The sequence below is a fragment of the Chionomys nivalis genome, chromosome 18, assembly GCF_950005125.1.
Source record: "Chionomys nivalis chromosome 18, mChiNiv1.1, whole genome shotgun sequence".
NCBI lineage: Eukaryota > Metazoa > Chordata > Mammalia > Rodentia > Cricetidae > Chionomys > Chionomys nivalis.
This window is the reverse complement of record NC_080103.1, coordinates 42,775,214-42,797,492: the sequence shown is the minus strand read 5'-3', so window position 1 is coordinate 42,797,492 and position 22,279 is coordinate 42,775,214. Positions and strand designations below refer to the sequence as shown.

The 22,279-nt window shown below is 39.8% G+C and overlaps 2 protein-coding genes across 5 annotated transcripts in view; one reads left to right on the top strand and one right to left on the bottom strand.

The window, feature by feature from the left end:
• Positions 1-259: 259 nt before the first annotated feature.
• Ints12 (integrator complex subunit 12) lies at positions 260-17,787 on the bottom strand. The gene is made up of 7 exons (XM_057793759.1): positions 17,677-17,787; positions 11,909-12,073; positions 10,247-10,399; positions 8,643-8,827; positions 6,795-6,954; positions 3,873-4,019; positions 260-2,224 (listed from the first exon to the last, which is right to left on the bottom strand). Exons 2-7 carry the CDS (start codon positions 12,062-12,064, stop codon positions 1,640-1,642), a joined length of 1,386 nt encoding a protein of 461 aa, XP_057649742.1. The 5' UTR covers positions 12,065-12,073; positions 17,677-17,787; the 3' UTR covers positions 260-1,639.
• Positions 17,788-17,824: 37 nt separating this feature from the next.
• The window catches only part of Gstcd (glutathione S-transferase C-terminal domain containing), an 85,881-nt gene continuing 81,426 nt past the window's right edge, over positions 17,825-22,279 (top strand). The window contains exons 1-2 of one of the 4 annotated variants that reach the window (XM_057793753.1): positions 17,825-18,065; positions 19,580-19,637. The gene's annotated coding sequence lies outside the window, so the exon portion shown is untranslated. Of the gene's footprint in view, positions 18,066-19,579; positions 19,737-22,279 lie in introns of all 4 variants that reach the window. The other 3 variants (XM_057793751.1, XM_057793752.1, XM_057793754.1) reach the window with 3 other exon arrangements.

Below are 22,279 nucleotides of genomic sequence, written 5' to 3'. Positions count from 1 at the left end.
CTTCTGTCAGATACTTACCATGACAGAACACTAAGACATCTACTCACTTGTCCACTCATTCACTGAGCCAACAGACAAGAGAGCTGCCAATTTCAGGGCTAGTCAAGAGAAAACAAACTTTCCCCTCACATAACCTGAGTGCAAGAAACACTTGTTTTGTTATACATAATAAAATAAAAACACATTATTGCAACTTTCATAACTGCTTCTTGTGGCATACTTTGCCATGAGAAAAAAAAAAGGCCTAAGAGGTATTTGAGATAAAATCTAACATTAAATATATCTCTTAAAAATTATCAAAATGAGTTTGGTCCCTTACTTTACATACACACACACACATTACATATACAAAAAAATCATATTCACTGAAAGATAATTTACTTTGTAAATTCATTAAAATTTCCAAGAAATGACGCAAAAATCAAAAGTTGCTTCTCTCAACTCCAGCACACTTTCTGTGATGGGGTAAAAATTTTCACTTCAAATACCAATAAGCAAACTGTATTAAACATTATTTCCCTAATGTTTTCAAGATAGTGAGTGACTGTAATAGCTTTTGATATAAGCTTGTGTCACATCATTTTGTGAAGTCAAAATTGCACTTGAATTATAAACAACAAACAATTTTGAACTCTTTATAAAGGGGATTTGAAGTTTATACCAAAACAATTTTTATCAACAGAAAGATGTTTCTCAAAACAAAAACATTTACAGGCAGATTTCTTAAGCATGTCCAAGATATTTATTCCATCTCTAAATAATGGGTTTATTTCAGTACTGGGGTCTAACTTATGAATAAATTAATGCCAATATTTAACAGAGTAGTTTAAAAACCTTTCCACAGGAAAAAGACAAAGCTTAAGTTTTATCTTTACATATTTACCAATTTATTTTAGAATAATGATGTTAGAAAACCTAGGGATAAAGGAAAATGCTTTGAGATTAGATTTTGTAGCACACATCTAGGGTGATAAGATAATCCAATTCAGTGACTATAGGAAACTATAGGATTTGGTTTCGGGAAAGGATGAGGTGTTTGCCGATTGCAAAAGGGATGTAGCATTCTGCTGTAATACACACACTGACCTGACACTGAAAGCATTCTGTTCTTTGTTGGGATATACATGTGAACTGATGGCCAACTAACTCATTAGCTTACCAGGCAATGACTTGGACCACCTCATCCAGGATGACGTTATGGCTAGAGTTCACAGGAGAGAGGAGGGAGAGAGCTCCCCATAAGGCAGAGAACCGAATATTATAAAACACTATATTGAGTAATCCCTGTCACCCGTAAGGTACCTTATTTTAGGAGTTTTAAATCTTGGGGTATTGTGCCAGGTGAACCATTTCTTTACATCTGCATATGCCATCAATCTTATGAAGTTCTCATCATGAATCAGTCATTATAATCACTATTTTCACACATTATGGAAATTATTAAAATAAAAATGCTAAACAGACTGAAATAAATGGTTCCATGTTTGGCTAAATATTATTAGCATTTTAATGTAACAAACAATAGAGATTTGATCATCAAGATTTTTATTAATTTACAGTATATTATATCTTTTTGTCCCAATAAGGATTTTTTTTAATCTTTAGAGCAATAATTGATATAAAAACCTATCTCGCCATACTACTTCTTGAGTTTCTTTTGGGCAGCTTTCTTCTTGACCATCTGCAATCGCTTCATAGCGTTGAGTTGTGATTCCTGTGAAGTTGGGCCTTTAAGAGATGCTGAGGCACTGCTGCTGGGTTCTGACGTGGTTTTGCTTGTGGCGCTTCCGCTGGGCCCCAAAGGAGCACTATTTCCATTCCCACTCAACTGCCCACTGCCTCCAGGAACTAAACTACTGGGACTGGGAAGGCCCACTTTGCTGACATTATCACAGCTAACTGAGCGACTCAGGCCAGTCTTGCCTAAGGTTAGAGGTGGAAGTGGTTTTAATGGTACAGTGGGGGAAGAGCAGTTACCAGAGCCCATTTTGGAACCGATTCCACCTTTGGATGATGTTGCCAGACTAGTCAAACCCACAGGCTTCTGCGTAGCTGATGAGGCAGCAGGTTTTCCGCTGTTGTTTTGCGCTGTTGAATTCAATTTTGCTGTTGATGGCCCAGACGAAGATGTTTTGGCTGCAAAAGCTGCCCATCCAGTTAGGCCACTAGTTACTGAAGAGGACACGTTGTTACCAGAAGAATTTCCTGATATAACCGTGGGTGGCTTAAAAAAAAAAAAGAGGGTAAATATTACATTAGAGCCAAGTATAATCCAAACCTGTATAATATCTTTGAATGCAAACATTTAGCTGTGTATAAAAAGTGATGATGTGGCCAATCTGGACAATTCAACAAAATTAGGTTCCTATGAAGCTGGAAGAGCACATGGAAGTTTCTGTAGTCAGGGAGGACGCTACACAGCTTGCAGTTGCTGAATACCACAATGTTCCAATGACTTCAAAGAAAATACATGAAATTCTTTTGGGGAACTGCCTTTAGATTTAATCACAAACCACCAAAAGTATTATCTTGCCCATAACACATCCAAATGTAATCTACTTTTAATGGATAAAACTGTTTGCACCCAAGATATTCAGAAAAAAAAAAAAAAACTAAGTCAAAGATTCAATCCATAGCTATTTCCAGTGAATGTGCTAAAGGAAACATCTATATTCAAGTTCTGAAGCCACTTAAAATAACCAAGTTGCTACAAACATTTGTGATTGAACTACAAAGCACACACAGATGTTTAAACTCTGAGGGTACATTACAAAGAGCTCAGATGCACTTTCTCAATGTGTTTCCATGGAAACTACAGCAACAGAGCCTCACTGTCACATAGAGTGACAGCTGCCTCTTGGGCTGCACTGTGGCATTGTGGGGCCGTCTGCATGCTCTTAGCTCTTGTAAGGCTGGAACATTTCAGTCTCTGATCAACTTCACACGCTATCTACCTTCATATTGAGAGGGTCACAAAGATCACCCAGAGGTGAAGTCAGACAATGAACACCCTGTGTTAAAATGGTAATATACAATATATAAAGATGGTAATAAAATACTTAGACTACCTATTTATGTATTTAATAGCTTTGAATATCTATGAAAATGGTTAGCAAAACATTATTAGTTCTTACAAGATCGCCTTCAACGTTGTCTGGATATAAGCAGTGTTTACCACTGGAAAAGTAATAAAGTAACATGCTAGGGGCCTTTTTTTGATTAATAGAAGTTAAAATATTTGTCCATGTGTTCTGAAAAACCACATTTTTATAATGGCATCATATAATTATCTCATGATGTCCTGATTAGGAAACCATCTTATAAAATATAAATTCCTGCGATACACACTGCTGGGGACAGAAAAAGAAAGCAAAAGGATGCAATGTGGCACATTTTAAATTTTCTGATTTGAAAGATCCATTTTTTTCTCCTTCCGTTTCTATCAAACATGAAACCTCCTGCCAAAGGGCTATGTGACCCTTTTCAAATCTCACCAAAGAAAAGTTATTTGAAGCAACTAAAAAGACCAACGCTCAATGAAAGATAAACAAGAAAGAAGGCCCGTGTGTTGAGCGCCTGATTTTAATGACTGCGGTGACTTGTGTTGATACATAGAGTGACAGATGGCTTAGGACAACAAGTGTGCAAGACGTGAGACAGCACAGACTTGGGAACCTAATAATATCTCACATTTCAATGCAGACAGCCAATTTCTGATACAAAGGCTCCCTTTCTAGCCAATTCCTGGTGACAGCCTTCACTTTCAACATCAGTCGTTCAAATCATAAAGTTTCTCATCAAACTTCTACCAGGTGACCACCCTTTAGTCAGCCAGACTGAGATTAAAGTAGACAGAGAGGAACATACTTTACCTTAACTTCTGTTCTCTTGAATGCTAGGAAGGCTGTCTCTTGTTTAAGTTTGGTGTCTGCTTTCTTAACTAACGGATCCTTGACAGCTGGAGCCACAGACACAACAGTGGGAGCTGGCTTCTGTGGTGGCTTCTGAGTTTTCTGAGCCTATGAAAATCAGAGGAAAAAAATTATACAAAATCTTCACTGAGTAACAAAAACTAAAAATTTATTAAAGAACTACAGTTACTGAATGGTAGCAATATTTCTTAAAAAGGTATCACGATGATACTAGAGACTAGAAAAACAGTTATCAACGTAAAACAGTTTTACAGATCTCCTTAGTTTCTCAATAGTAATGATATTATCAATCATGCAAGAGTTAGTTAAATACTTTTTTAACAAGAGAACCCTCCTGTTTTCCATAAAGGAAAATCACAAACTAAGGTACAACTCCCCTTTGTTATCTATGCTGAGCTGGTTCCAGAACCTCTGACGAATACCAAAATCTGTGGATGTTCAAGTTCCTTAGATAAACTAAAGTTCCTTAGGCATCTGGGCCTAGCGATGCCTGTCTGTAATCTCAGTGCTCAGGATGGAGGCTGATGCAAAGACTAGGAGTTTGGGGCATCCTGGGCTATAAAACAAGTTCAAGGCCAGTCTGATTTATACATAAAGGCTTTGTCCTTAAAACTTATGGGTTGGTCAGGCGCAGTGAAACATGCCTTTAATCCTAGAACGTTGGGAGCTTGAGGCCAGCCAGAGATATACATACAGAGATCTTGTCTCAAAATTCAAGCAAGCAAACAAACAAAAACAAAACGCCCTATGGGTTGGAGGCTCATTGAATAAAGAAGCCTGGTGTCCTGAGTTCAATCCCTGAAACCCATGTAAACATCAAGGGACGAAAACCCCACCTCTACAAAGTTGTTTTCCTCTCTCACCAAAAATACCCCTCCAAAAAGTTGTTCTCTCTCTCCTCTCCTCTCTCTCCTCTCTCTCTCTCTCTCTCTCTCTCTCTCTCTCTCTCTCTCTCTCTCTCTCTCTCTCTCTCTCTCTCTCTCTCTCTCTCTCTCACACACACACACACACACACACCTACACCCCAAAACAAAATACCCCTAATGATTGGGAGATACAACTCAGCTACAAAACACACTTGTCTAGTCTAGGCAAGGCCCTGTGGTTCCACTACGAGCATTAAGGGAAAAATACTGTATTTATAGATGACCTATTGAAGACTTCAGTAGACAGTAACTCATCTCTAGGCTACAAAATGCAAATATCATGCAAACAGCTGCTATATATTGAATTGCTTTAGGAATAATAGCAGGGGAAACAAGCCTGTATATGCTTTGTACTGATGCCTTCATGTCCCTAGTTCACCAAAAAATGTTTTCAGTCCAGTGTGGGTGGAGTGCATAGATGCTAAGTTCATGGAAATTGAGGGACACTCAATGATGCATCCAACCAGCACCACTCAGTATGCAGTGCACTCTCTCTATTATTTCAGTTAACCAAAGAATTACTTTCTTTTTAGGGTTCAGGTGTAACTTTTTAAGTTACTAAAAGGGAGTTAAAAACAACTCAGGTAGTTTACACGGTTTTAAACACTGAATGAGAAGGGAAGAATTATTCATGAATAATTAATAAACCTTTGAGGTTTTTCATACTAGCGAAATTAAATCCTTGGGAATAGTGTATACATTTCCATGTTATCTAAGGAGAATTTTATTTATTTTCCTTAAGCATTTCCAGTTTTGTTTTGACTAGTAACTGACTTTAAGACAAAGCATGTTATTACATTTTCTTATACATTTTAATCATTTTTCAGATTCTTAGTGTTTAGTGTATAAACAATCCTAGCTATATAAGCAATATGGAGCAAGGATTGAAACCGTCTTTAGTATCAAAAAGAACAAGGGTTGAAGCCCTGCTCATTACCTCTCCAGCTGTGTTACTGCAAGAGGAACATAAATGCCTAAGAGCCTCATTTCTTTCACCTGCAAATGGCGGCAGCACCATCTGTTCCAAAGGTGTGTTTATGAGGATGAATTGTGAGGATGTAACAGTTTAGCCTAAGATCTCATAATGTTAAGTGCTGATAATAATAGTTACTATTAACGAGCATATGAAAGGATCTGGCTTCGATCCCCAGTGCCTCCATCAAAATAAAATAAAATGTAATTACCATGCTGGTAATTTTGACACAACCTGGAGTCACCTGGGAAAAGGGAACTTCTGAGAAATGCCCAGATCAGAATAGCCTGTGGTGGAGTCTGCTGAATCATCTTGATGAATGACTGATAGGGAAGGGAGGGCCCAGCCCTGGGCCCATCTCCAACAAGGAGGGCCTGGGTTGTATAAGAAAGTTAGTAGCTCATGAACTGGAAAGGAAGCAAGTAGGCAGCATTCCTCTGTGCATGGTGAAGCAGGAAAATATGACTTAAAAGGCAGACATGGGGTGAAAACAGAGAGACCATACACATGCTTTTATGTGACATGCACCTCATACACACACATACAGACACACACACACACACACACACACTACAACTTTATTTTAGAAGTAACTGAAGGCCACTGGGACATATAAATAAAGTGAAGTATCTATTCTATATGAATAAATCATCCAAGCACTGTAATGAACAGAACAGACTGCAGGGAAATAAGGAGGCCTCTTAGATGGCTACTGAACTAGGTAAGTAACGAGAGAATGTAGACTAGGTGATGGGAGTGAAACGAGCAGACGTGAAGGGCAGATGACATGAACACACCTAAGCTTAGCAAACAAAGGTGTAAATCCATACAAACGGTATATATGCGAACACTTGAAAGTTTATTTATTTTTTTCAGTATGCTAAATGTCCTAATTTTCATTTTACAATCATATACCGACAAAGACCATGAGATGCTGGCTGAAATGTGAAGTAGGATTCTTACCATTCTCTTCATTTGTCTGGTGCACCGGGCACAGTACCACACCAGGCGAGGGTCATTCACTTCTTTGTCTGTCACTTGGGGTTTATGGCAATCTTGGTGGTAGAGGTTATGGCACTCCTGACATTCTACTAGCTGATTTCCAGATGCCACTGTCATTTGTCTAAGAAAAACATTGCATTAAATACTTCAACATACAATTTAAAGTTATTTCCACCTTGTTCTGGTAAAGTTTGTTATGTTAAAGGAAAAGAATCCCAGAAAAATAATCATTTAAATCATTAATGAGAAAGATAACAGTAATACGAAGCTTACATAAGACCTTCATTTGTGATAAGTTATGCTTAGTCAATAATTACAGCATTTCAATTCAGCTTAGCTATATTTATAGCGACTTATCATTGCAATCTGTTTCTATTTCTCAGCAGTACTAGACTCTTCCTAGACCACTGGAGCACTTGCCTGGTATCTCTATGAAATCCCTTGGTTAATAGCTACATGTTGTTCATCTTCATCATTAATAAGTTAGGTACACTGAGTGTGAAGGCACACGCGTGGCTGAGAAAAGGGCCTCACTGTGAGTGCAAGAATAGCAAGGACTGTAGAGTGTGTTCTAGGTCAGCCTGGGCTACACTGATAGCCTGTCTCATAAAACTTGTTTGAAGAAAAACAACAGAAAATAAACGTTACCTAAAGATGAGAACCTACTCTAGTTCTGTATAATCCAGTGCACACAGGCTGTCTGGAATATATCAGATCAATGTATATAAATCTGAACGGAATGTAGTAGCAGGCGCATCAAAAAAGGATCCATCACAAAAGTATAGGAAAGCAATCACCACAGGCTTAGTGTATTTTATGAAGTGTCCTGACAAAAGATAACGCGGCTACTATGTCTCTCCCTGTTAGTACTTTCACAATATTCATTTATGGGATGCTAATTTTCATAGCAGATTAGGTGTGAAAGATTCAATATATATGGAAACAAATGAGTTTACTCATTTGTAAGGCTCACAAGAGCTTATATTTTCTTAGTTCCAATTTACTAAAAGTTAACATTTTTATTAGAACAGCCACAAAAATAATCTTGTTTACTGCTATGTAATAAAAGCAATAAGTTGAACATTAGTCCTTGACATGAATGTGAGACAGGGTTTCTCTGTTGCTTTAGAGCCTGTCTTGGAACTAGCTCTTGTAGACCAGGCTGGCCTCGAACTCACAGAGATCCACCTGCCTCTGCCTCCTGAGTGCTGGGATTAAAGGCGTGCGTCACCACTGTCTGGCAAAAATTTAGTTATTTCTGCAAAAAACAATCCAAACCAATGTATCTTCTACTAAGCAGAAAATAATTCTAATAGAAGATCTTCTATTAGTAATTATGCATCCAAGTTTAAAATGTGATTTAGGACAATCTACATTCATTTCTACTATTCTCAAGGAATGATGTAAGGGTGTTTAAAGAAACGACAGGTACCAGTTTGTTTTTTAAGTGTCATCAGCAATTCAGAAAGAAAGAAAAGGCAATGAAGATGGTTTCAAAAGAAAGATGGAGCTGAGGTTCCTGGCCGATTGTCCCTCACTTAAAAGGATACATAGTCACTTCCTCTAGAATGTAAGAATGCAGACAGGGTTCCCACAACATAACAGGCTGAAGAAGCTGTGGTCTGACAAACTTCAGTGTGTTAAAGTGCTCTTGTCTACTTACCTGTTCTTCGTCCCGAACAATAAAAACAAAGCAGAAAAGTTCTAACAAATTCTATGATTTTGGGGGCTGAAGGGCAGAATTAACAGAGTAGGAGGATATTGTTTGCCCCTTCTAAGACACGACATCCTGGGCTGGATATAACTTACCTACAAACAACACAGGCCAAGCCCATCTCCATCGCAAAATCATCAGCACTAGTCTCCTCGAAGCTGGAGAGGTCAGCCATAGCTAAATCCTTGCTGGTTTGGACAGTAATGGGAGAAGATCGGGTCTCTGGTTTCTCCAATCTAGGTTTTTTAGGAATATCAACTCCTTCACTGATATCTTTCATCTATAAAAAGAACCCGATAAATTTAGACAACAATGTGGGGACTAAAAGAGACTTACACAAATCTAATCTACATGGGAAGTTGAAAAAGACAAGATTTGCTGAGTAAATTGGGAGTGTGGGGACCTGGGAGGGGAGAGGCAGGGAGGGGAGCAGAGAAAGATGTAGAGTTTAATAAATATCCAAAAAAAAGAAGAAGAAGAAGAAGAAGAAGAAGAAGAAGAAGAAGAAGAAGAAGAAGAAGAAGAAGAACCCAATGATTAATGATCCTGAAAGTCACATGGCATAAACTCTAAGTCACAGAGAGGAAAGATGGGCAATATATGACAAAGTCTATCTTATAGACATCTGCACACAGACAGGAGAGCTATACACTTAGATCAGTTGAAAAAACTATAATTTGAGTTAGAGTTGTGGGAGGAGTAGAAGAGGAGAAAGGGAGGGGTAGAAATGATGTAAATACAGTATTCATATAAGAAATTCTCAAAAAAATAAGACTGAAAAAAGAATTAAGATTACTTTATAATTAGCATGCTACAATAAACTAGCCAGATATAAATAAATCAGAATAGTCTAATAAATATCTACATTCTGCTTTGTATTACACACACTAGAGAACTCTGGAAATTCAATGGATATACTGCCTTTTCTCTTTCATTCAAGATGTTTGGACTTGCAAAAAACAGTACTACTAATATTGCTATGTAAAAACAACAACAGCAACAACAAAATAACCAAAAACCTAAGGGTTGGAATATGTCTCACTGACTCCCTCACACATGCCTCACACTCCTGAAAATAAATGAATGTAATAAAAACTTAAAAAATGAAGCATCACTAAGTGAAGAAAAAGTAACTCAATGACAACACAAACAGTGTAACAGCATCTGTGCAAGAATAAAAGCACTGTTCACGCATATCTATTATTTAGGAATAGGATGACAATATATGGGACAATATGCCCCACCTGAGGGCAAGGGCTACCGAACATAATTTTACGCATTTTTTGTTAGCTGCCAACTTTAATGACCATTTATAAAATTACCCAACATACACAATCAAGAAATACCTGTAGCCTTCTCGAGATGCTTGCCGTCATGTCACAGAGGTCAAGGTTCATCACACCAATTCTGTCAGTTTTACTTCTAACAACTACTGTTGCCAGAGTTACGAGTAAAGTCTGCATTATTTCCCCTGAGGTGCAAAGGCTGGACGACAGCCATCTCAAGTGAATGGACAAATACATGTTCCTAGATTTTATTTATTTATTTTTTTAAAGTTCAACCTCTCCAGCCAGCAAACTGTATTTACAGAGTGATCATCATGTAACTATACCCGCTGCTACAAAAAGTAGACACTGGCGTTCTTTCTGCCTATGGAAATGGTTTGTTCTTTCATGACGAAGCCAAAACCAATCCTTACTTTATCAGCAGGTCTCTTCTCAGCATCCTTCTTTATCTTTTCAGTTGTGAGGGCTTTGCCATTACTATTGCCGGAAGGGAGACTGGATGATGTTTTGGGCTCTTGTTTGATAGAAATAGATTTTGTGCTTGAAATTTTGGGTGGTTCCACATCCTGAAGGGTAAAATAAAAAATAAGAGACCTTCATTTTATTCACAACAGAAGGGCTGGGGCTATTGTTCGGTGGTAGGGCACCTGCATAGCATGAACAAGGTCCTAGGTTCAATTCCCAGTACTAAAAGAGAAACAAACACAAAAAGTAATAATCTAAACAATTTTCAGTTAAAAATTAACTGCCACATCATAGTCAATGAAAAATTCTTCTCTACCATGGCCTTACTAAAAACTAACGGATGCACAGCCAGCACCTATCTGTTGTTTTGACAATGTGCATGTACGTTCATGAGCTAACTACTGCAGCCACACGCCATTATCCTCCAGACCCTCCTGTGGGTCTCTGTAGCCACCCTCTTGCTAGAACGCTCTGGGCAGTAAACCTGGGTTGTTGGCATAACTTACTTCAGATTCTGACTACACTCAAGCTAGTCATACAGTTCTGTCTCCCCTCTTAGTCGGGCAGCTGTATCCCCACACCTTGACTTAAGGTTTCAGAACTAGAACAGTAGAAGACTTCTTGCAGAGAGCCCGTATGTGCTAGGTGGATACTACTCAGGCTAATTTACTTATTTTTCAGTAATTTCTACAATTCTGCAAGATATGTTCTGAGTCTCCTCATTATGCCAAGCTTGGGTAAAATAAATTTATCAGGCAACTCAGTTCCCTTATTGTAAAGTGAGGAAAATAGACGATACTAATTTCAAGGAATCATTATTAGAACAAAAGTTCACAAACCACTTAGAAAAGGGCCTACTAAAGAACACTGTAAAGTTTCAAGGTAAGTAAACTGATACCAAACAACTACAAGAGGCAAACTGGATTTTCAAAAAGTCAGGCTGGCTCTAATGCATACTCTTGTCACATAGAGCTGCCATCAATAATAGCGCCACATAGTTTTAACATCTATTACCTTTATCTTTACCCTTATTATCCTGTCTATATTTATTTCACTTTGTTGAAAAATCCCTGTGTTATTTATATTTTTATCCTTAAAACATTAGAGAATGACTAGAAATAAGTTTGGACACCATTAACACATTAAGAAATAATGATGAAGAACTGGAGACTAAATTGCAAACAAGTGGTTTTTTACATACCAAGGAGCACACCTTGAAGACGAGTGGTTCTCAGCCTTCCAGCATGTTGCGGTGACCCCCAACCATAAAATTACTCTCACTGCTACTTCTTAACTACAATTTTGCTGCTGTTAAGAACAGTAATGTAAATATCTGCGATCCCCGATGGTCCTAGGCAACCCCTCTGAAAGGGTCAGTCACTCTCAAAGGGGTTGCAACTCTCAGGTACAGAAGGACTGCTCTAGTTCAAACTAACAATTCTGGCTGGCTCTTTGAAAGCTTGAGGGAAGAGAACAACATTAAGATTATAATTTCTTTGTGACTAAAGAGCAATTATTATGGTAAAAAGTCTTTCAAGAGAATATACATGCTATCACTGGACCACTATGTGCACCTCAACTCTTTCCAAGATTTGTACTCGGGTAGATACCTTTTGAGTTGGACGATAACTTGAATCAATGCCCCGAGCCAAAGACTCATCAAGCAGCGCTTTTAGTTTTTCAGCAGAATCTTTACTCTTTGAGTGTAAGAAACCTAGTGCTTTCAGAAAAATGGGATCAAGTTCCAAGTTCACAGTAGCAGCCATTGCAAACACCTGAAGAAAAAGAGGAGTAATTTAGACAGTGCACAATTATATATCCTTACTTTTACCTATTTTGTATTCTTGCTTATAATATTTTAAAACATCTGAAAGGTTATTAGAGACAAAGTAATGGCTGACATTATCTGGTTTCCCTCTCCCCTCTGGAACAACGGATGTTACCAGCTTCAATGTATCTACACTCACCACCATCATATATTTGAGACAGAGTCTCCCTATATGCTCCAGCTGGACAATTTGTGATCCTCCTACCTCCACCTCTCACAGGTGAGTTTGGAGGCCTGTGCTACCACACCTGATAATGGCAAAGGCTTTTCTGGTTTTGTTTGTTTGGTTGGTTTTTGAGACAGAGTTTCTCTATGTTAACAGTCCTAGCTGTCCTGGAACTAGCTCTGTAGACCAGGCTGGCCTCAAACTAACAGAGATCTGCCTGCCTCTGCCCCCCGAGTGCTGGGATTAAAGGAGTGTGCCACCACTGCCCGGCATGGCACAGTTTTAATACAGACAGATCTTTAATTACAGAGCATCTTCCTGGTTATCTCTAACAACATATCTATAACTTATGGCACACAAACTTCTCTGCTTTCAGGTCAAGTTGACTGCATATCAAAATGTAGCTTTTCAAGTCTTATTATTACCACAAAAGTTGAGATTTGGTGTTCATGGGCGGGGACAAGGATGTCACAGGAAGACAATGGCTAACAGTTCCATGATAGAAGTCACTGCTGTAGCTTTTAAAACTGTCTCTTGTTTTGTTTCTGTGCAGTTGTTCATTCTCCTCCGTCCTCTGCTATCTTTAATATCTCAGAAAGCACATTAGTGGCAATCCTATTATATGACATTTAGATGGTGAGATATCCTGCATTCAGCTATTTCTCAAAAGCAGGTCTCTGAGCGATGATCCTTACTACTGCGTGTGTCCCTCAGGTTTGTTAATGCTTGCTGTCCTAGGTAGCTTAAACAACAAGTAGCCGAGGCCACGCATCAAAGGTCTGCAAAATTCTCAACAGTCAAATTTTGTTTTCAGTTAATACCAATGTTATCAAGTGGCTCTACTTCTGGCTGTCATTTTCTCCAAACACCTTTCAGGCAAGGAATTATTAAAATAAAAATGTACTCTTGGTGTCCAATCCTTTGATCAATATACTAAGGTCTTAAATCCTCTTCTAGTAATGCAACACAGGTACAAGGCTTCAGTTAGAGCTCTGTCAGCAATTCCACAATAACCTCCCATTTTCAGGGGCTTAGAATACCATTAAAATTTGCTGTACGTTGAATCTTGGCATATGAAAGCACCGGTTGGAAATAGATTTCATTTATTTCTTCTCCTGTTTTTCTCTTCATACCTTGTCAAGTTTGACAGGGCACAGAGAGATGGACACACGCACGTGCACGCGCGCGCGCACACACACACACACACCAGGCTCTTTATAAGTTCCTAAAAATCTATTATCTATTTGATAATGAAAAATAAGTGCTAATTCTATGCTCAACTAAAATATCATCTGTCTGAATTACCTCGGTAATGGAGTTTGAAGGCTAGTACCAGGATGAAAAAGTAACCAGACCTCAAATAGTCATATTAGTAAGAATTTAACAAAATGGAATAGGCTCTGTTGCTGCTTTAAATTATATTACAGGTATCATCTCCCAAAAATAACAGGTTCAGGGCCGTTATTTTAAATACAACGCTGAGCATCGTATTCATTAATACTGAGGAAAATAATGTAAAAAATTTTCCATGATTAAAGAAGTAAACCCATTGTTCCAGATTTTACAAGATAAACACAGTCTAGTCTTTCTATGACCTAATTTATATAACTACAAGCATACTAGTTTATTTAACCCAGGATAGTCTGTTTTACAGGATACTGAGCAAAGATACCTAGAGAAATCCTTATACGAGAGAAGCACTACTTTCTTTTCTAAAAAATGGAAGCAAAGTATTGCTATGTGTGTCTGTCCTCACAAATGAAATGCCTATAGACTAGGTGACCTGTGGTGTAAGATTACAGAAACTGTCAATATCAATATTCTAATGGAAACCTTGTAGTCATTTCCTTTTATAACAGACCTGACATGCTCTGCACCCCTGCCATAAATCACTGATGTATCTTTCAAACTCAGTGGTGCACATGATGGAATGCGGTGTGTGTGTGTGTGTGTGTGTGTGTGTGTGTGTGTGCAGGTATGCTCAATTTTTAAGATCATGGAATAAGAAAGATTTGGAGTTCACTGCTCTAATCTAGCAACTTCCAATTCCTCTTTTCCTTTTCTCATGGCTCATTTAAAGTACAAATCATTCTGCAAATCCATCCAGGGTTTTCACTCAGCCCAGCCCTTTGCCCTTTCCAAGCTAACTTTATTATCAGCCCCCACTCATTAATAATACATCTCCCTATATTTCCACTTTTTCCTCAAGCACTTTGTCTTTACTATTCTCACTAATGACATCATCTTGTTAGAGCCTCCTACCAGGCAGTGCTCATTAACTTGTCCCATCGGAAAGGCTACAAAGGTATTTATAGGGAGCCTCTTCCGTATTGCTGATTTTAGAAAAACAAATCCATGACCCCATTTGTCAACCTCTCACTTGCATCTCCCCTCTCTAAGTGTAGACATGAGTGCACACTCTTCCTTCTCCCTCCCCAGCACTACCTTTAACACACATTTTGATCTCATAAAACATTTAGCAAACAACTTTATTTAGCTCTTTAACGGCAAGAGCTTCACCCCCGGCCAGTGAACTGTAAGGTCTTCCACAGCTACTCTTTGACTACAATCTTGGTTAATTGCCTCCCCTCCTTTCCTCATTCCCACATCACATTCTCTGAGTTTACAGTGGCTCCATTTGTTCCCTGTGCTGCTTCTTCACTGACACTCTTTTGTTCCAACTTCTTCCTCAAACCAAACAGAAACAGTTGGTGGCATAAAATAAGTTACATGCATGTAAATGCAGAACAGGAAGGCAGATGAAAGAATATGTTAGGTGTGAGTTTATTTTAAAATCCTAAGTGTTGTTTAAAACAAAGAAATGTAAGAAAATTAATATTTATTACTTCAAAACTATCAATGACCTAGTGAAGTGGTAGTGATGATGTTGGTGCGAGTGAATGGTTAGGTCACACTAGCAATTTTCTGTCGCAAATATAAGTCACACTAGACTTCCATTGCTGTTCAATGGTCTTCTCTCACCCCCATCTCTTACCTTCGCTCATGGGAAGCATGCTATTTCTTTCCTGTTCAGCTTCTACTCTAGTACAAGCCTTTCACTGACTCCCTTCTATTCCTATTGATTAGTGTTGCAATCCATACAACAGGGTCTTCTACCCATAATTCTATGAAGATAACCTTACCACAGTTAATTTAGTCATACAGAAATCTAAAGTATACTATTTTCTCTTCTACACATTTCTCAGTTCTTTGTAGATTTTTCCTGCTTGGGTTAAAGAGGAGATACTCAGGGCTATTCTGGGTGTCTTTTGAGTGCATGACACCCTCTTTCAAATCTGTCTTTGAGATCAACAGCACAGCTACACAGGCATGCTCTGCAAACATGTTAGAAATGCAAACTCTTGGCTTCCACTTCCTAACTCACAGAAGAAAAAACTCCAGGATGAAAGCCTGCTAATCTGCATCAAACCTCCTGGGCAACCCAATTTATTTCGCAATTTGAGAACCACTGTTCCAGAAAATCTGCTTTTTGCCAGAGATCATAAACTTCTCTTTCAAGTCCATGGTTCTCTAGGTCCACCTCTTTCCACAGAGTTAACAGCAAGGTTAGCCTGGCTGTCTTCCTGAGGCATCCTGCTGAGCATGACCCAGCGGAGTCACCTCCACCCTTATTTCTCCTAGTCAGTTTGAAGTGTAGCTTTCCCTTTACAAGTTACCTTCTGTCCCTGGCTACTATCACTTGATGGGAGTCATATCTGCCTTTGGTTTTTGTTTGCTTGTTTTCTTTGTTCACTTTTGTTTTGAAACAGGGTTACTCTGTATAACAGTCCTGGTTATCCTAGAACTAGTTCTGTGGACCAGCCTGGCCTCTGTCTCATAGAGATCAGCCTGCCTCTGCCTCCCGAGTGCTGGGATTAAGAGAGTGCACCACCACTGCCCAGCAACACAGCAACATTCCTTATTTTAAGATCAGGTAAATACAATAAAGGTACTTTGTATTTTATAAAATTTTCTTTGCATTGTTATATTTAACTTTTAAATCTTTTTCTCTTTCTATCCTTTCCTTGGCTCATCTCACTCCTGTTGTTCCTATTATTGCTCCAACTATCTGTCCTTGCTTCCCTGCTTTTGATTTGCTACCAATTTGTTCTTCAGCAATTATACAAATTTTGTTGTCAACTAATATCTCTAGGCAGATGATTCCATATGGGTTTTTTTTTTTCTGATTTCTTAAGCCTGGATCCCTTGTTTCCCTTATTTCTGTGTTCCTCTTTAAACAATGGCTAGACTATCATTTGGTTAACTCATCAGAGCAAAGTCTAGTGTTCTTCTCTTTAACTCTACACAATTCTAATCACTTCAGCCAACAACATTAAGGAAATCCAACTGTCTTTTCCCCCCAAGAAAACCAAACCTCAAAAAGCAAAACAATCATCTGTTTTATGAGTAGGAGTATGTAAGGGTTCTGATCTGAAACATTCACTTTCTTTCATCTGTCTTTAATTCCTCAATCTCAGCAGCACATAGCTTCTTATGCATGTGCATAGGTGGAGGCAGTGGTGGGGATGCGGTTATTTCCCCTAGCTATTAGAATTTAACGGTGCTTTTAAATATTTATTGGATGAACTAGATTTCTGCTAACAATTTTTTTCAATTTTTCAAGGTTCTGTGATGGTCCCAAATAAAATTAAACATCCCTAGCTAAATCTATGTTTTCCTTTGGGTCTCTTTCATCCTGCCTGTTAGTTTCAAAGTTCAAAGTTGATCACTTGCTAGTGCATGAGATAAAAGAAACTATCATGAGGATGCAATACTATGATTACCATCTCATTACAACACTGAAAACCCATCCACTCCTGTCTCTGAAAGATTTTGCAATTCTTTCCAGTAAACTTTTTTTTTTTTTTAAAGATGCTGCCCTTTTTCATCCTTCCCTTGAGTACCTGGCCCTAGGGTACATCTGGAAACTTAGAGTAGGAGATTAAAAACCCCAATTCCAAAACAAACCAAGCGCTAAAGAATCTGTAAAGAGACAGAAGACACTTAGAAATGAGACTCCTTTGAAGGAATCCAAACAGACGGGCGGCCTCGTATAAGGAAGAGTTCTTGACAAGGGAGCCAGAAAACGAAACGTAAAACAGGAGCTCAGAGAGGTCTCCGGAACCCTTCGACAAAGGTTTGAGAGTTCCACGGACCCAGTCCCCAGGGGCCGCGTCCTCAGTGCACAGCACTCTGAGAGGCACAGTCCTTCCAATAGGGGGAAAGGTTAGGCTGGCGCACGCAACTGCCCGCAAATTATGAGGTCTACCCCCCCAGCAGGGAGGAGCCCACACCCGACGGAGCTCCGCTGCGGGTGCCCCTCGCGGGCTCTCGAGCGTCCCCGAGGCGCCAGGACGCGGGGGGGAACTCTCGTCACAACTCACCGCTCCGCCCCGCCACTCTGTCCGTGCTCGGCAGCTCTTTTCGAACCTGTCCCCGCCCTAACCGGCATCCGAAGCGAGAAACAAAGGTTCCCGCAACCCGGTCGGGAGGGGAACGTTTCCTGGGGAGACAGCAGGAAGTGACGAGCCACCTCTTCCGGTCCGCCGGATTATGAATGGCGGTGGGCGGGGGGCTTTCCAGACACATTTGCTTCTTGGTTATTTCTAGTTTCCCCCACCCCTCGGGGCCTCACTGGAGGCGAATGCTCCTCAGGCCGCGGCTTCCAGAAGGAGCCTCGGGATCCCGGCTCGAGCTGGGCGGGAAGGCGCGGTGGCCCGCGTCGCCCACACGCTCTCGCGCCCTCCCTGCCTGGCCGCGCCTCTGCGACCAGGTAAAGAGGGCGCTCCGGCTGCGCGGCCCCTCCAGGCCCCGAGGAGCGCGCTGTCCCTCAGGGGTCGGCTGGGCTGGGGCGAGGTGGGACCCGGGAAAGTCTTCGCAGCCCCGCAGGCGCCGCAGACTGGTAGCGTAGGTGCAGGTGGAGGGCTTCGCGCCGCGCCCCCGAGTGACGCGTGGGCCACTCTGCTGCCAGCCAGCCAACCCTCCGGTCGTCCTGCGTGGGTAAAGGAACAGGGCAGCTTCGCGGTGTAGGGGTTTGGGTGGTCGTTTGCAGTTAGGTGCAGGGAAAAGACCCCTTGGAGCACACTTTAACTTTTCCCAAAGAGAAGACTTCCGTTGCAGCCCTTCCTGATTGGTCGCTGTAGTGGATACTGTTTCACAGTTACTCCAACGGATTTGCGGCATCTGGGGACGTTGGCTTATACTATCCCCATCAAAGCAAGCGTTTCTCTTCAGTTATTAACTTGAGCAGAAAATCTGAGATGAGCTTGCATGAAAATGGCTTTGGCTTAAATAATGAATACTCAAACACATACCGTCCCAACTTTGCTTGGTTGAATTACATGGTCCCCTTCTCTCCCCCCACCCCCGTTATGTCCACCCCCAGATTCCTTGTCACAAATCCTTAAGGTCAAAATGAAAGAAAGAGACTAATGTATCTCTTACCAAATTATTGCTAAAGAATGTGGCGTTTGTCAAGTTATCTTGTGCTTTTCTACAAAAAGGGTGTTTAGAGGAAAGAATACAGAAACTAGCAACAATTGTGATGATTTTAAACATGTAAATATGGTCACTGAAATGCCACGAGAATAAACTGTTATAATACAACAACTGATTTGCTGTCATATTTACTAGACCAAACATTAAGCTATATGAGGGATTTTGCTTTGTGGGAGCATACACTACGAAAGTGATTGCCTTCAGTATTCTCATTACTTGAAATTGTATTTCATTTGCACCCGAAGGCTTCATTTTAAGTAAGGCCTAACTTCAAACATAAAATTTGAAGTTTGAACACTGTTTTATGTCATTAAAAACAAAAGAAAAAAAAACCTTTAGTAAGGGACCGTGGAGAGATGGTCTTTCAGGGGAGGGGAGAAAGAATACAGTGGTGTACAGAAGGAGGGGAAAAGTAGAAAGGATACTTCTATACATTTGTTACTTTAAATAAAGCCAAAAGGAGCTTTGTGGTTGTGGCCCTATGAAGTGTGGTTTTAATCCTATTATTTCTTCTAGCTTTTGTTTCTGCAAGACACGATTTGAAATGAGCACAAACAACAATAAGCCAGCTGGTCCTACTAATAGCAATAATTGGGCAGACATTAGCACAGCTGGGACTAGCCAGGTGACAACTAGTTTTCACAGTTACCTGGTATGCGTTGCTTTCATCCTTAAATTCAAAATAACTTACTGGATTCTGCTATGGTCACTTCTTGGGTTGCAGGAGTTTAAGCTTTGTATCCTAAAATAAGTATTGTTTGCTGAGATAATTCAGTATTTTTTTTTCAGGCTTGCCGGTGCTGTCAACATGTTTACACTTCATGCTGTCAATCCGTGTTAACCACAGGTCAGATTTAGCTGCAAGCTTTATTTATGACTCCATAGCAACGGACACCTCTTTGAATCTCCAGAGAGATTATATGCTTCTTCCATAACTAAGATTTCAGTAAGCATTTCACTTCCAAACATTTTATAAAAATTTCTTGCTCTGCTAAGAAAATTGCTAATTTTAATCATGAGCTAATTGCCTCTGAACTATCATCCTACATGATGTAATGAACTCTAAAAGCTTCATCTCTTTTTCTTTTTTCTGATTTTTGATTTTTAGTTAGAGGTAGTTGGCTATTTATCTGTGAAGGGGCATTTTTTAAAAAATCTGTATTGTAATAGAGTGCTGTGGGGCTTGTAACAAATAGTGCTGCTTTGTGGGAAGTCTGAAACATGAGCTAAGTTCTTCAGTCAGGATATTGAACATTCTCTGGTGGAGAAACATTGAACAGGTATCAACATTTCAATATTTGAGAGAAATATGTAAATATTCATACTTAACTTTGTCAAGCTTTATTCCGTCTAATGCAGTCTTCTAATATGTATATCAACTTAAGAATTTTTCATTTCTATTCCACCATTTTATGACGCCTTGGGTCTAATCCTTAGTGCCAAATTTTCAATGTTTATGGAAAAACACTTTTCAGTTCAACACAGTCCACACATTTCCTGGGAAGAAATTTGAAAATAAAAAGCATCAGTTGATTTTTTTCCATTAAAATTTATGCATTTTAGTAGTGTCACTAGGTAAAGAGTTTGTGACTAAATTATTAATAAGTAGTAGGAGCTGAGGTGTGACTCGGTGTCAGAGTGCTTACCTACCACGTGTGAGGCCCCGGGTTTGATCTGTAGCAGTGCCTAAAGCAAAATAAAGTAGCTAGAATTTACTTAGGGGCTTCCTGTGTACAGGCCATTGTCCGTTACCATAGCAACACCGTAAGGAAGATGTTGCTACGGCTCTCATTTCATAACTGAGATGAAGGAAAAGTGTATAACTTCTGAGAGTCAGAGCCAGTGTTTAATCCCAGTTTATTTGTGTCTGGGCTTCTACTCATTAGATGTGTGTAGACTCCTTAGTAGTTAAACAGGTTCCTAGTTTTTCTGTCTGAATATCAGTTATTTATGTCTTTGTTTCCTTGTTCACATGTTTGGATGAACTCCGCTTACATCCATCCTGAGTCAGCTCATGTAGGTGAATGTAGTTCTTAATTTTTATTTACACTTAGCCTAGATTAAGTTAGAAGAGAAAATGGTGTCAATAAATGAGGCTAATGTTGTATCAGACTGAGGTCCTCAATAGTATTCTTGTACTTTCGTTGGCAATCATTTGTGTAAAAGAATGCTGGACAACAAGCTAAGGAGTGATGGGAGTATATTTTCAGTTCACGTGGTCAGGAAAGGCTTCTTGAGATAATATCTTCTATATAAATCAGCAACAGGAAGAAGGGAAAACAAACAGCTAAACACAAAAATTCTCAAGTAGGAGGTTCTGGCATCCCTGAAGAACAGAAGTATAGCCGGGCCGTGGTGGCGCACGCCTTTAATCTCCCAGCACTTGGGAGGCAGAGGCAGGCGGATCTCTGTGAGTTCGAGACCAGCCTGGTCTACAAGAGCTAGTTCCAGGATAGGCTCCAAAGCCACAGAGAAACCCTGTCTCGAAAAACCAAAAAAAAAAAAAAAAAAAAAAGAACAGAAGTATAGGTGAAAAGAGAAAGGATATTAAATAAAGTCAGAAAATCAAGCAGGGATCCCAATGGATCCACACTGTTTATTCTAAGTGTGCTGAGGGACTCTAGGTAACCTTGTGCGGGGCACATGTTTTTAAGGATGATTGTTGGAGAATAGACTTGTGTGGGAAGTGGGGGAAGTAAGATATATCACATCCTGCAGGAGCTGGTGGCGACCTAGGTTAAAGTGGTAGTAGGAAATGCTGAAGAGCTAATGAGAGATAGTTTAGGTGTGAGAGATAAGGGAGTTTGTGTGGGGCTTCCCTCTTTGAGGTAGGTGAATAGTGTTGCTGTTTGATCAACAATGGGGCCCTGTAAAGAAAAGGAACACACTTAGAAAAAGATCCAGTTGAAATGTCAAAAAGCCTGGAACTCAGGCAAGATGTGCCTGAAATAAATGTTGGAGTCGGATAATACTCAAAGATCACATAGAATGGTGCTATTGAAATGTGACTTCTGTACTGGTCATGGAATCAGTCAGCAGCTGTGACTTAAAGTGAAAGGGAAACACAGCATAAAATAATCCGCTTTATTCAGGGTAATAGAGTAAGTATTCACGATATTACTACAGGTGTTGCTGTTGCTCTTTCTGGCATTAGAGGTTATATGTACTAGGCCAGTGCTCTTCCACTGAACTACATATTAGCCTTATTTTTTGATTTTGACACAGGGCCTTCCTAAGTTTCTCAAGCTAGCTTTGAATTCACCATGCAGTCCAAGGTGGCTTCAAACTTGTGATCCTCCTGTGTAATTAGAATTTGAGCCATGAATTGTTGATTTTTTGAAACGGGATCTCTCTGTAGCCCGGGCTGTCCTGGGATTGACTACATAGACCAGACTGGCCTTGAACTCATAGAGATCTTTCTGCCTCTGCCTCCTGAGTGCCCGATTAAAGGTATGAACCACCATACCTAGCTAATACTTTTAATGAAAA

What these genes read in the sequence shown, in the direction of transcription:
- Ints12 (XM_057793759.1), bottom strand. Translation starts at nt 12,064, where the DNA reads ATGGCTGCTACTGTGAACTTGGAACTTGATCCCATTTTTCTGAAAGCA. An exon ending in AGAAGAGACCTGCTGATAAA is followed by an intron (nt 8,828 to 10,246) that starts GTAAGGATTGGT and finishes TTCTTTTTATAG; the next exon opens with ATGAAAGATATCAGTGAAGG. An exon ending in TTGGCCTGTGTTGTTTGTAG is followed by an intron (nt 6,955 to 8,642) that starts GTAAGTTATATC and finishes TGTTTTTCTTAG; the next exon opens with ACAAATGACAGTGGCATCTG.